Consider the following 16,810-nt stretch of genomic DNA (forward strand, 5'->3'; position numbering starts at 1 on the left):
GGTTAACGTGGACCTTTCAGGGGTCCACTCTAGTTCCCAGCACTGAACCACCTAAGACGGCTCCTCTTTGGGTCGGGGAGAAGTGTCCTTAGTTCGAATGCTCCACTTCTCTTGGAGGGGAAAAGTGGAGGAAGTTTAATAAGTGTAGTAGCTCAGGATCAGGCAGCAGGCCTCTAGAGTCCTTGGGAAGAACGGTTGTGGGGGGTTGCAGTGAACAGCGGACCAGACCCGCCTCTTTCCATCCCCACCCACTCGAATGGGGCTGGGGGGAATCCACTGCATCAGAGGAAGGGGGCCTGATTACGTTCCGATGGGTAAGAAGTGGGTGAGGGGTTGGAAAGAGGGTAGGCAGCTGGTCACCATTACCAGGGTCGATGCCTTCTCATTGCAGCCAGTAGCTTCCCCACTACAAATGGGGAAATTCCACAGAAACTAAGAACGGGTCTGAAAAATAGGAAGTTGGGGTAAGGCGCTCCAGACAAAAACGTGGGGAGAGCAGTGGTGCTGAGGGGCCTAAGTGTGTTGGGGTGGGTGCCACACCTCGGGGACCCAGGATGGAAGCAGCTGGGGAGAGCTACAGTTTCAGGAGACGGCACTGCACTGGGCCCTGCGTCTGGAGTGGAAGGAGAGAAGGAGGGATGCAAATAAGTATGAGTCACACTGCTTCTCTCCCCAAAGATTCCCGGCAGGGGGGGGGAGCCCATCCAGTCCTGATGAACCCCTCCCCACAGTGGAAAATCCAGCATGCCCTTGCCATTCCCAGCAGGCTCCTGGCAAACACACAGACACGCCGAACTCCCTCGACTGTATTTAAAAATCCCCCTTCCAAGGAGAGAGAAGTATTGCACATTGGTGGTGCCCCCCGGCTCCCCTAGCTCCACCACCTCCTCGGACTTACACCTGCTGTCTGACCAGGATGCCCTGGCTGTGTCTGTCTCCTAGTGGGAGGAAGGAGGGAGCAGAGGGCACGGATACGGAGCGGGGCTGATTCTGTCTGCTCCATCTGTCGCGGCCGACTCCGCTCCGGGCCCCTCTCCATCTCAGCCTGTGTCAGCCGGGTGGAGGCTGGGGCCCGCGGGAGTCCCGGGCGGCAGGTCGGGCCGGCCTGGGGCTCCGGGCACCGGTCCCCGGGGCGGGGTGGGTGGGGGTTCCGTGGGGTCTCCCAGCACGTCGGAGTACAGCCCCTCCGGCTGTTCCGGCGGGCCCGGCCCGGCCGCCCGCTCCAGGAGCGGCTTCAGCAGCCCCAGGGTCAGCGGGGAGGTGCCGGGGCTGGGGAAGGGGGCCGGCGGGGCCTCTTGGGGCGGCAAGTGACCCTGCAGCAGGAGGAGGATGTCGGAGGCCGAGACGTCCGGGGGGCAGAGCTGGCACAGGCGGGGCAGCTGCGGGTCCAGCTGGCGGTGCCGGGCGAACTCGGCCAGCAGGATGGTGAAGATCTCCCTGCGGAGCAGCGGGCTGGGCGGGGAGAGTCTCTGGGCCGCATCCAGTACCCGCGTCCAGCGCCTCTCGCGGATCAGCTGCCCCACGGCCTGGAGCACGGCCTTGGGCCGCCCGCTGCCCAGCAGCAGCTCCACCTCCAGGGCCTCCGCCACCTCGCCCGGTAGCCTCTCCACGACGGCCAGGGCCCGGCGGTACAGGGGCGGCCCGGGCCCCTCCCCGCCCACCAAGGCCGGCCCCTGCTGCCGCTGGGCCAGCTGCACGAAGGGCGGCAGCCACTGGGGCTTGAGCCGGCCCAGGGAGCGGCACAGGAGTTCAAAGAGGGGCAGGGCCCCGTTCTGGGGGACCCCGCCGCCCGCGGGACGGCCCGCCAGCACCTTCTTCCACAGCTCCCGGGGGGCCGGGGAGCCCAGCCGGCCGGCTGCGTCCATCCGCAGCTGCAGGAGGTGCCGGGCGGCCGCCCAGGCGGCGGCGGGGAGGGCGGTGAAGACGGCGTTGAGCTGGGCCAGGTTGTCCGGGCCGGGCTCCGCCCGCAGCAGCCGGCCCAGCTCCTGCTCCGCCAGCTTGGCGTAGGCCCCGTCCCCGCCGCCGCCGCCGCCGCCGGCCGCCACCTGGCCCTTGAGCCGCTCCAGGCCGCGGTAGTCCCGCAGCTCGGCCCTCAGGGCCGCCAGCAGCTTGGCCGGGGCCGGCCAGCCCCGCAGGACGGTGGCCAGGGTCGCGGGGGCCCGGAAGACGCCTCCCCGCCTGAGGTCCTCCACCGTCGGCCGGGCGTCCCGCAGGCTGCGCCGCTGGTAGTAGCCGCAGGCCTCCTCGAAGACCAGGTCCTCGGGGGCCGGGTGGCCTGTGTCCTCTGCCCAGCAGACCTGGAAGAGGCCGGCGGGGGACAGCAGGCGGAGGCCCTCCTCCCCGGCGGGGGCCTCCAGCAGGTGGACGCGGTCGGTCCGCAGCACCTTCCTCTCCAGCAGGCGCCCGCTGCCCAGGTCCACCAGCTGCAGGCTGGAGCCCAGGGCGCAGGCCAGCGTGGTGCCGAAGGTGCGCAGCTCCACCGGGACGTCCGGGCCGGGGGCCCCGCCGGCCAGGGTGCAGACGGTCCGGCTCCCGCCGTCCCTCCGGACCAGACGTACGGTCCCGCAGGGGCTCAGCAGCAGCAGCTCGCCCCGGCCTCGGGTGATGGCGCAGGTGAGGGCGGGTTGGGCGGCCCCGCCGGACAGCATCCCGGGGGCCCCCAGCAGCAGCTCCCCGAAGTCGGCGGGGCCGGGGGTCAGGCTCTGCGCGTGGACCAGGGGGCGGCCCGGGGAGGCCACGGTGACCCGGCCTTGGGCGGGGCACCAGACGAGGAGCAGGTGGGCGAGGCCCGGCCAGGTGGCACGGGTGGGCACCAGGAAGACGTCCCGGGGGGAGGCGAGCACCTGGAATGGGGGGCAACCGTGCAGCAGGACTTGGGCGGGCCCCAGCTGGACGCCCGACGGCCCGGACTCCAGCCTGCACGTGCAGACGCGGAAGGCGAAGGGGTCGGGCCCGGGCCCGGGGCCGGGCCTCTCCTCGCACCACACCAGGCCGTCCCCGAGCCCGGTGGCGGACAGCAGGCGGGCCCGGCCCCCGTCGGGGCTCAGGTGGAGCGGGTGCGGCGGGCCCCAGCCCCCCGAGGGCTCGGCCCGCCACAGCTCGGCCCGCCCGCTCTCCCACAGCAGGACCAGACGGGCCGGACCCCCTCCCGTCCCCGTCCCCGTCCCCGTCCCCGCCAGGAACAGGGCGTCCAGCGGCGAGGGCCGGCCCGGCGTTGTCCAGGCCCGCTCCAGCGGCGGCCAGGCCCGCTCCCCGCCAACGGGCAGCAGCAGCAGCTGCGGGGCCGGGCCGGGCGGGGGCCGCAGCAGCAGCACGAAGCGGCCGTCGGGGCTGGCCCGGACCCGCGGCCGGGACCCCCGCCGCCCACCACCCTCCGCCGCCGCCGCCTCCTCCTCGTCCCCCAGCAGCAGCTGTCGGAGGCGGCCCGCCTCGCTCAGGTCCCACAGCAGGCGGAGGGTCCCGGCCCGGTTCATGGCGGGGGGCGCCGGCCGCCCCTCGGTCCGGCCCGTCGGTCCGTCCCCGCCTCGGGGCCCGGCGGGCCGGGAGCGGCGCTCGGAGGAGAGGCCGGTGCTTCCGTCCCCGGCCGATGAGCTGGGCCGCGGGGCCTGACGGAGCCCGCCCCGGATCCGCCCCCGGGCCCGCCCCTCCCGACACGCGGCCGCTCGGGGCAGCCGGCGGACCCCAAACGGTACCCGATGCCGCACATCCCTCTCTCCCCCTCACACTTCCTCACACCTCCTCATTCCACCTCACGTCCCCTCACTCCTTCTCCCTCCCCCTCACACTCCTTCATACCCCCTCTCTCCCCCTCACACTTCCTCACACCCCTTCACTCCTTCTCACTCCCCCTCACTCCCCTTCACAACCCCCTTCTCCCCTCACACTTCCATGCACCCCTTCACTCCCCCTCACATCCCCTCACTCCCCTTCACAACCCCCTCTCTCCCCCCCTCACACCCCTTCACTCCCCCTCACAACCCCCTCACGTCCCCTCACTCCTTCTCACTCTCCCTCACTCCCTTTCACAACCCCCTTCCCCCCACACTTCCATACACCCCCTCACTCCCCCTCACGTCCCCTCACTCCCCCTCGCTCCCCTTCATAACTCCCTCTCTCCCCCTCGCACTTCCATACACCCCCTCACACCCCCTCACTTCCCTTCATAACCCCCTCTCCCCCTCACACCCCCTCACTTCTTCTCACTCCCCCTCACTCCCCTTCACAACCCCCCTCTCTCCCCCTTACACTTCCATACACCCCCTCACATCCCCTCACTCCTTCTCACTCTCCCTCACTCCCCTTCACAACCCCCTCTCTCCCCCCACACTTCTATACACCCCCTCACTCCCCCTCACTCCCCTTCACAACCTCCTCTCTCCCCCTCACACTTCCATACACCCCCTAACTCCCCCTCACTCCCCCTCACTCCCCTTCACAACCCCCTCTCTCCCCCTCACACTTCCATACACCCCCTCACTCCCCCTCACTCCCCTTCATAACTTCCTCTCTCCCCCTTGCACTTCCATACACCCTCTCACTCCCTCTCACACCCCCTCACACCCCCTCACTCCCCTTCATAAGCCCCTCTCTCCCCCTCACACTTCCTTACTCCCCCTCACAATCCCCTCACTCCCTCTCACACCCTCTCACGCCCCCTCACACCCCCCTCTCCCCCTCTCTCCCTCACACTCACACCCCCTCAGATCCCCTCACACACCCCCTCCCCCTCACTCCCCCTCACTCTCCCTCACACCCCCTTAGATCCCCTCACACCCCCCTCTCCCCCTCACTCCCCCTCACTCTCCCTCCCTCACACCTCCTCAGATCCCCTCACTCCCCCTTACTCTCCCTCCCTCACACCTCCTCAGATCCCCTCACTCCCCCTTACACTCCCTTACTCTCCCTCACACCCCCTCACACCCCCTCACACCCCCTCACACCCCCTCACGGCCTAGTGGATCGAGCTGCCCTGGTCCTGTGGGTCAGAAGGTCTCCGCTTCTCATCCCACCCCACAGCCCCACTTCAGCTCCACGGCACTGATTTACATTCATTCAGCCCTATTCATTGAGTGCTTACTGTGTGCAGAGCGCTGGGCTAAGCGCTTGGGAAGTACAATTCAACAAGACAGAGACCAGCCCTGCCCACACCGGGCTTGCAGTCTAGAAGGGGGGAGACAGACATCCAAACAAGTGAACAGGAATCAACAGAAATAAATAGAATTATGGATATATACACATCAAAACAAGTAAACAGGCAATAATATAGGTAAATAGAGTTATAGATGTGTGCATATATACACATAAGTAATGTGGGCGGGGGGGATAGAGGAGAGGGAGAGTCGAGATGATGGGGAGGGGAGGAGGAGCTGAGGAAAAGGGGGACTTCTTCTAGGACTAAATGGGGAGCCCACTGTTGGGTAGGGACTGTCTCTATATGTTGTCAACTTGTACTTCCCAAACGCTTAGTACAGCGCTCTGCACAAAGTAAGCGCTCAATAAATACGATTGATTGATTAAGGCGTTTCGGCACCCCCTCACGGCCTAGTGGATCGAGCCTGGGCCTGTGGTTCAGAAGGTCACGGCTTCTCATCCCGCCCCACCGCCCCTCTTCAGCTCCACGGCACTGATTTATGTGTCCATAACTTATTCGTTTATATGATGATGGGCCTCAGTTGATGATGATGATGATGGTATCTCTTAAGCACGTACTATGTGCCAGGCACTGTTCTAAGCGCTGGGGTAGAGGTGAGATAGTTGGGTTGGACACAGTCCCTGTCCCACACGGGGCTCACAGACTTAAACCCCATTTTACAGATGAGGAGACTGAGGCACAGAGAAGCGAAGTGGCTTGCCCAAGGCCACACAGCAGACAAGTGGAGGAGCTGGGATTAGAACCCACGACCGTCTGATTCCCAAGCCCGTGCTCTTATCCACTAGGCCATGCTGCTTCCTCATCCATAAAACGGGGATTGAGACCGTGAGCCCCACGTCGTCCAACCCAATTTGCTTGTACCCATTCCAGTGCTTAGTACAGTACCTGGCACATAGTAAGTGCTTAACAAATATCCTTATTATTATTATTTTTATTCTCCCCAGGTGCGTCCTCGTACGCTTTGCTCGCTGGGAGCATCCAGGTACTTTCCAGCTTGGGCCGGGCTCATCGGCCCTCCGGGGTTTCAACCTCCTTGCCTGCCTCCCTTCCGGGTCTCAGCCTTCCCTCCTCTTGGGGATCAGACTTCGATTCCCCTTTAATTCAATCGTATTTATTGAGCGCTTACTGTGTGCAAAGCACTGTACTAAGCACTTGGGAGAGTACAACAACAAACAGACACATTCCCTGCCCACAATGACCTGTCTCTCACTGTCATCCCTTTAAGCCTAAGCCCTCTCCGGGCCTCAGTCTCCCCCTCCGGCCTGACAGCCTCCCTCTTTGTGTCCTCCAGTTTCCTCTTTTTCAGGACACAGTCCCTCCTCCCACTGATTTAGACTGCGTACTCTATGTAGGACAGGGACTCCGTCCAACCTGATTATCTTTCAACTACCCCAGAGCTTAATATGTTGACTGGTAAGTGTTTAACAAGTGCCATAAAGAAAAAAGATGCCTGGAATCCCAACTGGAGAAAGGTGATCTGAAACAAGTAGGAGAAATCTCGGTGGCAGGGTGGCCCTGGAGTCAGAGGAGACTCTCTGGAAAGAACACAAAGTCCAGAAACGCAGCCTGGGCCGTTCTTGCCTGAACTTGAGCTGAGGGCAAAGAGTTGAGCTGGATCTTCGGTCGCCCACTGCTTTGGCAAATTGCCAGCCTGTGAAAGGGCAGGCAAGATCTAGCAGATTTAAGAGGAAATGAGATGGGCTTGCCAGGGCCTGGTATTTGCAGGTTTCCTCCCCCCAAGACGGAAGGCCCCCCCTCCTGCCCTCCATCTTATCATAAGCTACGAAAGAGAAGAAATAGCGACTCAGAAATTTCCTTCTCAGTGTTTTTCAAACTTCCACCATTCAGGCTGGGCCTAAAGTCTCTCTGAATGGGCTGACAGAGGCTGGAATATGACCTCAGGATGCCTAGCCACCCGCACTCACCACTACCCTGCCCTGTTTTATAATTTATTGCGGTATTAAGTGCTTACTGTGTGCACCGGGCACTGTACTAAGCGCTGGGGTGGCATAATGGGTAAAGCGCGGGGCTGGGAGTCAGAAGGACCTGTGTTCTAATTCTGCCTCTGCCACTTGTCTGTTGTGTGACCGTGAGCAAATCACTTAACTTCTCTGTGCCTCAGTTACTGCATCTTTAAAATGGGAATTGAAACTGTGAGCCTCACGTGGGACATGGACTGGGCCCAAAATAATTAGCTTGCATCTACGCCGGTGCTTAGTACAGTGCCTGACACACAGTAAGAGTTTAACAAACACAATAAAAAAAGGATAGATTTTATGACTTAGTGGAACGGGCATGTGTCAGGGGACCTGGGTTCTAATCCTGGCTCTAGGGTGACCTTAGGCTGCCACTTAACTTTTTTGGGCCTCAGTTTTCTTATCTGTAAAATGGGGATGAAATATGTTCTCCTCAGACTGTGAGCCTGGTGTGGGTCAGGGACTCTGTCAGACCTAATTATCAAACATCTACCCCGGTGCAAAGTACAGTGCTTGGTACATAGTGAATGCTTTAAAAATACCACTGATTATTGTGACCAAGGGAGTCTTAATAGATGTAAATCACCCTTTCCAGGGTGATTAAACACTGGGTTAAAGGCAGCTGTGGGGCCTCTAACCCCAAAGATAGGATAGGCATCCATCAGCCCTGAATGATCAATCAAGAGTATTTATTGAGGTCTATTCTGGGCAGAACACTATGCTAAGCCTTTGGAGGCTACAATAAAATTAGCAGATGTGACCCCTATCCTCAAGGACCTTTCAATTTTAGGTGGGGCGAAGTTACAGTAGTAGTAGATTACAAGTTGGAGAAAGTAGGCATGCTAAGGAAGGCTATGAAAATTTCAATGCTGAATGGATATCGAGGGAGCTGAAGGTGCAGGGGAATCCAAAGAGTGCCAATTGAATCAAGCAAAAGATTTTATTAAGAACCTATTAAGTACTAAGCACCCGAAAAAGTTCAGTATGGGTTAAAAATACAGTCCCTCTTGACTGTAAGGTTGTTGTGGGCAAGGAATGGTCTGTTATATTGTACTCTCCCAAGCACTTAGTACAGTACTCTGCACACAGTAAGTGGTCAATGAATAGGATTGATTCAATAGAATTAGTAATAGTAATAATAATGGTGGGATTTGTTAAGCGCTTACTATGTGCCAAGCACTGTTCTAAGCGCCTGGTAGATACAAAGTAATCAGGTTGTCCCACATTCATTCATTCATTCAGTCGTATTTATTGAGCACTTACTGTGTGCAGAGCACGGTACTAAGCGCTTGGGAAGTACAAGTCGGCAACATATAGAGGCGGTCCCTACCCAGCAATGGGGGCTCACGGTCTTAATCTCCATTTTACAGATGAGGGAACTGAGGCACAGAGAATTTAAGTGACTTGCCCAAGGTCACACAGCAGACAAGTGGCAGAGCTGGGATTTGAACCCATGACCTCTGACTCCAAAGCCCCCGCTCTTTCCACTGAGCCACGCTGTGCCCGGCTGATGCCCGTTGTGCCCTTCCGTCTCGGCCGCCTGGTCTATGGAGTCCCGGGACGCCCCCTCCCAGTTTTTAGTAGACACGATCCCTGCCCTTCAGGAGTTCACAACCTTGCTGAAATATATTAGGGAATGTTTTTTCAAACTAGTCTGATAGTCTACAAAGATGAGTAGTAGGCAGGCTAGCCTCTGACTCTGCTGAGGGTACTGGTGCCCACTTCCAGATTAGTGTTGGCACTTTTATGTCTGCAGTACATCTCTGGTTTGGAGCGACTGCTCTGGAGGCCTGAGTCTTTGTTTCAGTTCTCCCAGCGTCTCTCATCATCATCATCATCATCATCAATCGTATTTATTGAGCGCTTACTATGTGCAGAGCACTGTACTAAGCGCTTGGGAAGTACAAATTGGCAACATATAGAGACAGTCCCTACCCAACAGTGGGCTCACAGTCTAAAAGGGGGAGACAGAGAACAAAACCAAACATACTAACAAAATAAAATAAATAGAATAGATACGTACAAATAAAATAAATAAATAAATAGAGTAATAAATATGTACAAACATATATATATATATATACAGTCTCTCCCCATTCATCTCCGTCTCCTTAGGCAGAGGAGACTTTCAGGGCACTCGACTAAGTGTGATTGGTTGATTTTCAGAGCTGCAGCCCAGAAGTGGCAGAGGCTCATTCTGAGCAGCTGGCCCCCTGTAGAACAACTGTCCCAGCAGCCCCTAAGAGTTTAATAATAATAATAATAATAATAATAATAATAATGGCATTTATTAAGTGCTTACTACGTGCAAGGCACTGTTCTAAGCACTGGGGAGGTTACAAGGTGATCAGGTTGTCCCACGTGGGGCTCACAAATAACTGCTCCCAGGCCTCGACCTTTAATCCCTATTTTTTTCCTAATGGTATTTGTTAAGCGCTTACCATGTGCCGGACACTGTTCTAAGTCCTGGGGTAGAGACAAGCTAATCAGGTGAGCCCACTGTTGGGTAGGGACTGACTCTGTTTGTTGCCAACTTGTACTTCCCAAGCTCTTAGTACAGTGCTCTGCACAGAGCGCTCAATAAATACGATTGATGATGATGATGATGATGACCCAGTCCGTATCCTACAGTGAGGCTCCCAGTGTAATCCCCATTTCACAAAGGAGGTAAACTGAAGCTCGGAGAAGTGAAGTGACATGCCCAAGGTCACATAGCAGACAAGTGGCAGAGCTGGTGTTAGAAACCAGGTCCTTCTGGCTCCCAGGCCTGTGCTCTGTCCCTAGATCACAACCTCCTCTCGCCCCCACATCTTCATTTAGTCCCCCAAATGTTTGGATGGAATGGCCCTAGTCTTGAGTGAAAGCTAATGTTTCCAGATCTATAATCAGTTCTTCCTTTTCCTGTTCCTCCCCATCAAGGTCTCCCAATATGATTTTAACATTTATGAAAAGATTCAGTGGAATTAGATGGACCCCAAGGAAAAAAAAACCGTTTAAGTCTGGGGTAGAAAAATAATTACGCAGTTAGTTTTCAAATCCTTTATTAGAATTCCTTCTTCTGTCGGAAAGCCAGATCATGGCTAGAAAGTGCAGCGTCAGGAAAGATATTAGGAAACCATCTCGGATGCCACCCGTACTGTGTTGCAGCTAGGGAATTGGGAGAGTCGGATGAATGTGGAATTTGTTGTGTGCTTACTGTGTGCCACGAGAAGTATACTAAGTGCTGGGGTGAATTCAAGCAAGTCGGGTATACTGTGAGGAGAGGTTATGTCACCAAGAGCCCCATGTGGGACAGGGACTGTGTTCAACCTGATTAACTTGTATCTACCCAGTGCTTGACACATAGTAAGCACTTAACAAATACCTCCCCTGCAAATCAATCAGTGACATTTATTGAGTGCATACTGTGTGCAGAGCGCTTGGCAGAGTACAGTATAATGGCTAGGCACAATCCCAGCCCTGTGGCAGCTTACAATCTAGCCAAGATATAGGAAACAAATTTAGTATCATCATCATCATCAATCGTATTTATTGAGCGCTTACTATGTGCAGAGCACTGTACTAAGCGCTTGGGAAGTACAAATTGGCAACACATAGAGACAGTCCCTACCCAACAGTGGGCTCACAGTCTAAAAGGGGGAGACAGAGAACAAAACCAAACATACCAACAAAATAAAATAAATAGGATAGATATGTACAAGTAAAATAAATAAATAAATAGAGTAATAAATATGTACAACCATATATACATATATACAGGTGCTGTGGGGAAGGGAAGGAGGTAAGACGGGGGGATGGAGAGGGGGACGAGGGGGAGAGGAAGGAAGGGGCTCAGTCTGGGAAGGCCTCCTGGAGGAGGTGAGCTCTCAGCAGGGCCTTGAAGTATGTCATAGGATGTATCTCATCCTATCCCGACTGGATTACTGCATCAGCCTCCTCTCTGATCTCCCATCCTCCTGTCTCTCCCCACTTCAGTCTATACTCCACTCTGCTGCCCGGATCATCTTTGTGCAGAAATGCTCTGGGCATGTTACTCCCCTCCTCAAAAATCTCCAGTGGCTGCCTGTCAACCTACTAATCAAGCAGAAACTCCTCACTCTGGGCTTCAAGGCTCTCCATCCCCTCGCCCCCTCCTACCTCACCTCCCTTCTCTCCTTCTCCAGCCCACCCCGCACCCTCCGCTCCTCTGCCGCTGCTCACCTCCTCACTGGGCCTCGTCCTCGCCTGTCCCGCCGTCGACCCCAGGCCCACGTCCTCCCCCTGGTCTAGAATGCCCTCCCTCCACATATCCACCAAGCTTGCTCTCTTCCTCCCTTCAAAGCCCTACTGAGAGCTCACCTCCTCCAGGAGGCCTTCCCACACTGAGCCCCCTTTTTCCTCTCCTCCTCCCCATCCTTCTGTCCTACCTCCTTCCCCTCCCCACAGCACTTGTATATATTTGTACAGATTTACTACTCTATTTTACTTGTACATATTTACTGCTCTATTTATTTTGGCAATGATGTGCATATAGCTTTAATTCTGTTTGTTCTGATCAATCAATCAATCGTATTTATTGAGTGCTTACTGTGTGCAGAGCACTGTACTAAGCGCTTGGGAAGTACAAGTTGGCAACATCTAGAGACAGTCCCTACCCAACAGTGGGCTCACAGTCTAGGAGGAGATTGATTCACCTTGTAACCTCCCCAGTGCTTAGAACAGTGCTTTGCACATAGTAAGCGCTTAATAAATTCCATTATTATTATTATTATTACTTCCCAAGCGTTTAGTGCAGTGCTCTGCCCACAGTAAGCGCTCAATAAATACGATTGATTGATTGATTGACCTTGTAACCTCCCCAGCGCTTAGAACAGTGCTTTGCACATAGTAAGCGCTTAATAAATGCTATTATTACTTCCCAAGCGCTTAGTGCAGTGCTCTGCCCACAGTAAGCGCTCAATAAGTACGATTGATTGATTGATTCAATCGATCGTATTTATTGAGCGCTTACTGTGGGAAGAGCACTGGACTAAGCGCTTGGGAAGTACAAGTTGGCAACATATAGAGACAGTCCCTACCCAACAGTGGGCTGATAGTCTAGGAGGAGATTGATTCACCTTCTAACCTCCCTAGCGCTTAGAACAGTGCTTTGCATATAGTAAGTGCTTAATAAATGCCATTATTATTATTATTATTACTTCCCAAGCGCTTAGTCCAGTGCTCTGCCCACAGTAAGCGCTCAATGAATATGATTGATTGATTGATTGACCTTGTAGCCTCCCCAGCGCTTAGAACAGTGCTTTGCACATAGTAAGCGCTTAATAAATGCCATCATTATTATTAGTAGTACTTCCCAAGCACTTAGAGCAGTGCTCTGCCCACAGTAAGTGCTCAATAAATACGACTGTCTTTTAGACTGTGAGCCCACTGTTGGGTAGGGACTGTCTCTAGATGTTGCCAATTTGTACTTCCCAAGCGCTTAGTCCAGTGCTCTGCACACAGTAAGCGCTCAATAAATACGATTGATTGATTGATTGACCTTGTAACCTCCCCAGCGCTTAGAACAGTGCTTTGCACATAGTAAGCGCTTAATAAATGCCATCATTATTATTAGTAGTACTTCCCAAGCGCTTAGAGCAGTGCTCTGCCCACAGTAAGCGCTCAATAAATACGACTGTCTTTTAGACTGTGAGCCCACTGTTGGGTAGGGACTGTCTCTATATGTTGCCAATTTGTACTTCCCAAGCGCTTAGTCCAGTGCTCTGCCCACAGTAAGCGCTCAATAAATACGATTGATTGATTGATTGACCTTGTAACCTCCCCAGCGCTTAGAACAGTGCTTTGCACATAGTAAGCGCTTAATAAATGCCATCATTATTATTAGTAGTACTTCCCAAGCACTTAGAGCAGTGCTCTGCCCACAGTAAGCGCTCAATAAATACGACTGTCTTTTAGACTGTGAGCCCACTGTTGGGTAGGGACTGTCTCTATATGTTGCCAATTTGTACTTCCCAAGCGCTTAGTCCAGTGCTCTGCCCACAGTAAGCGCTCAATAAATACGATTGATTGATTGATTGACCTTGTAACCTCCCCAGCGCTTAGAACAGTGCTTTGCACATAGTAAGCGCTTAATAAATGCCATCATTATTATTAGTAGTACTTCCCAAGCACTTAGAGCAGTGCTCTGCCCACAGTAAGCGCTCAATAAATACGACTGTCTTTTAGACTGTGAGCCCACTGTTGGGTAGGGACTGTCTCTATATGTTGCCAATTTGTACTTCCCAAGCGCTTAGTCCAGTGCTCTGCCCACAGTAAGCGCTCAATAAATACGATTGATTGATTGATTGACCTTGTAACCTCCCCAGCGCTTAGAACAGTGCTTTGCACATAGTAAGCGCTTAATAAATGCCATCATTATTATTAGTAGTACTTCCCAAGCGCTTAGAGCAGTGCTCTGCCCACAGTAAGCGCTCAATAAATACGACTGTCTTTTAGACTGTGAGCCCACTGTTGGGTAGGGACTGTCTCTATATGTTGCCAATTTGTACTTCCCAAGCGCTTAGTACAGTGCTCTGCACACAGTAAGCGCTCAATAAATACGATTGATTGATTGATTGACCTTGTAGCCTCCCCAGCGCTTAGAACAGTGCTTTGCACATAGTAAGCGCTTAATAAATGCCATCATTATTATTAGTAGTACTTCCCAAGCGCTTAGAGCAGTGCTCTGCCCACAGTAAACGCTCAATAAATACGACTGTCTTTTAGACTGTGAGCCCACTGTTGGGTAGGGACTGTCTCTATATGTTGCCAATTTGTACTTCCCAAGCGCTTAGTCCAGTGCTCTGCACACAGTAAGCGCTCAATAAATACAATTGATAATGATGACTGAAGGCCTCGTCCCCTCAGGCCAAGGCGGGGCTCGAGGCCCGCTCCACCAGCCGCCCCCTGATTGGCTGGAAGGGGCGGTGGCGCGCACAGCCTGCTGGGAGTTGTAGTCCGGGCGGGGGCCGGGCCTCGCGAGCGGAAGGAGAAGCGAGAGGAGGAAGAGGGGCGGGCTCTAGGACCAGGCGGAGGGGAAGGGCGCCGGCTGTGGATCGGCGGAGGAGCCCCTCGGCGGGCCTGGGTGAGCGGGGCCCGGCGCGAGTGGGGTGGGGGGGGGGAGAGGGGGCCGTCCGGGAAAAGCGCGCCCCTCCCCGGCCGCAGCGGGGAGCGCCCCGCCCGGGCACGGCGCGCGAGGCCGCAGTCCCCCGCTCCGGCGGGGAGGGGGCGCTCGGGGGGCGCTCCCCCTCCCTCCCTCCCTCCCTCCATCAATCAATCAATCAATCGTATTGATTGAGCGCTTACTGTGTGCAGAGCACTGGACTAAGCGCTTGGGAAGTCCAAGTCGGCAACATCATAGAGACGGTCCCTACCCAACAGCGGGCTCACACTCTAAAAGGGGGGAGATAGAGAACAAAACCAAAAACATACTAACAAAATAAAATAGAATAGATCAATCAATCAATCGTATTTATTGAGCGCTTACTGTGGGCAGAGCACTTTACGAAGCGCTTGGGAAGTACAAGTTGGCAACATCATAGAGACAGTCCCTACCCAACAGCGGGCTCACACTCTAAAAGGGGGGAGACAGAGAACAGAACCAAAAACATACTAACAAAATAAAATAAATAGAATAGATCAATCAATCCTATTGAGCGCTTACTGTGTGCAGAGCACTTTACGAAGCGCTTGGGAAGTCCAAGTTGGCAACATAATAGAGACAGTCTCTACCCAACAGTGGGCTCACACTTTAAAAGGGGGAGACAGAGGACAAAACCAAACATACTAATAAAATAAATAGAATAGATAGGTACAAATAAAATAAATAAATAGAGTAATAAATATGTACAAACATATATACAGGTGCTGTGGGGAAGGGAAGGAGGTAAGATGGGGGGGATGGAGAGGGGGACGAGGGGGAGAGGAAGGAAGGGGCTCAGTCTGGGCCGCGCGCGGTCATTCATTCTAATAATAATATCCATTCCATTTCGTTCCTTCAATCGTACTTATTGAGCGCTTACTGTGTGCAGAGCACCGTACGAAGCCCTTGGGAAGTCCAAGTTGGCACGAAGCGCTTGGGAGGTCCAAGTTGGCAACGTAACAGAGACAGTCTCCACCCAACAGCGGGCTCACACTCTAAAAGGGGGGAGACAGAGAACAAAACCAAAAACATGCTAACAAAATAAAATAAATAGAATAGATCAATCAATCCTATTGAGCGCTTACTGTGTGCAGAGCACTTTACGAAGCGCTTGGAAGTCCAAGTTGGCAACATCATAGAGACGGTCCCTACCCAACAGCGGGCTCACAGTCTAGAAGGGGGAGACAGAGAACAAAACCAAACATACTAACAAAATAAAATAAATAGAAGACATAGGTACTAGTAAAATAAATAAATAAATAGAGTAATAAATATGTACAAACATATATACATATATACAGGTGCTGTGGGGAGGGGAAGGAGGTAAGATGGGGGGATGGAGAGGGGGACGAGGGAAGGGGCTCAGTCTGGGCCGCGCGCCGTCATTCATTCTAATAATAATATCCATTCCATTTCATTCCTTCAGTCGTACTTATTGAGCGCTTACTGTGTGCAGAGCACCGGACTAAGCGCTTGGGAAGTCCAAGTTGGCAACATAATAGAGACGGTCCCTACCCAACAGTGGGCTCACAGTCTAGAAGGGGGAGACAGAGAACAAAACCAAACATACTAACAAAATAAAATAAATAGAATAGATAGGTACAAGTAAAATAAATAAATAAATAGAGTAATAAATATGTACAAACATATATACAGGTGCTGTGGGGAAGGGAAGGAGGTAAGATGGGGGGATGGAGAGGGGGACGAGGGGGAGAGGAAGGAAGGGGCTCAGTCTGGGCCGCGCGCGGTCATTCATTCTAATAATAATATCCTTTCCATTTCATTCCTTCAATCGTACTTATTGAGCGTTTACTGTGTGCAGAGCACCGTACGAAGCGCTTGGGAAGTCCAAGTTGGCACGAAGCGCTTGGGAAGTCCAAGTTGGCAACGTAATAGAGACAGTCCCTACCCAACAGTGGGCTCACACTCTTAAAGGGGGGAGACAGAGAACAAAACCAAAAACATACTAACAAAATAAAATAAATAGAATAGATCAATCAATCCTATTGAGCGCTTACTGTGTGCAGAGCACTTTACGAAGCGCTTGGGAAGTCCAAGTTGGCAACATAATAGAGACAGTCCCTACCCAACAGCAGGCTCACACTCTAAAAGGGGGGAGACGGAGAACAAAACCAAAAACATACTAACAAAATAAAATAAATAGAATAGATCAATCAATCCTATTGAGCGCTTACTGTGTGCAAAGCACTTTACGAAGCGCTTGGGAATCCCTTTTTAATAATAATAATAATAATAATAATAATAATAATAATAATAAAAATAGCGGTATTTGTTAAACGTTTACTATGTGCCAAGCACTGTTCTAAGTGCTGGGGGGGGGATACAAGGTGATCATGTTGTCCCACGTGGGGTTCACCATCTTAATCCCCATTTTAATAATAATAATAATAATAATGTTGGTTTTTGTTAAGTGCTTACTATGTGCCGAGCACTGTTCCAAGTGCTGGGGGGATACAAGGTGATCAGGTTGTCCTATGTGGGGCTCAAATTCTTATTCCCCAT

At 53.6% G+C, this 16,810-nt stretch overlaps 2 protein-coding genes across 3 annotated transcripts in view; one reads left to right on the forward strand and one right to left on the reverse strand.

Annotated features, from left to right (window-relative positions):
* Positions 1–790: 790 nt before the first annotated feature.
* On the reverse strand, positions 791–3,501 carry HPS6 (HPS6 biogenesis of lysosomal organelles complex 2 subunit 3). Its single transcript, XM_038758287.1, has one exon. The coding sequence runs from the start codon at positions 3,471–3,473 to the stop codon at positions 1,041–1,043; it is 2,433 nt and encodes an 810-aa protein (XP_038614215.1). The 5' UTR covers positions 3,474–3,501; the 3' UTR covers positions 791–1,040.
* Positions 3,502–14,157: 10,656 nt separating this feature from the next.
* The window catches only part of ARMH3 (armadillo like helical domain containing 3), a 165,167-nt gene continuing 162,514 nt past the window's right edge, over positions 14,158–16,810 (forward strand). For both annotated transcript variants that reach the window (XM_038758263.1, XM_038758264.1), the window contains exon 1: positions 14,158–14,230. The gene's annotated coding sequence lies outside the window, so the exon portion shown is untranslated. The remainder of the gene's footprint in view (positions 14,231–16,810) is intronic.

Source organism: Tachyglossus aculeatus, chromosome 16, assembly GCF_015852505.1.
Source record: "Tachyglossus aculeatus isolate mTacAcu1 chromosome 16, mTacAcu1.pri, whole genome shotgun sequence".
NCBI lineage: Eukaryota > Metazoa > Chordata > Mammalia > Monotremata > Tachyglossidae > Tachyglossus > Tachyglossus aculeatus.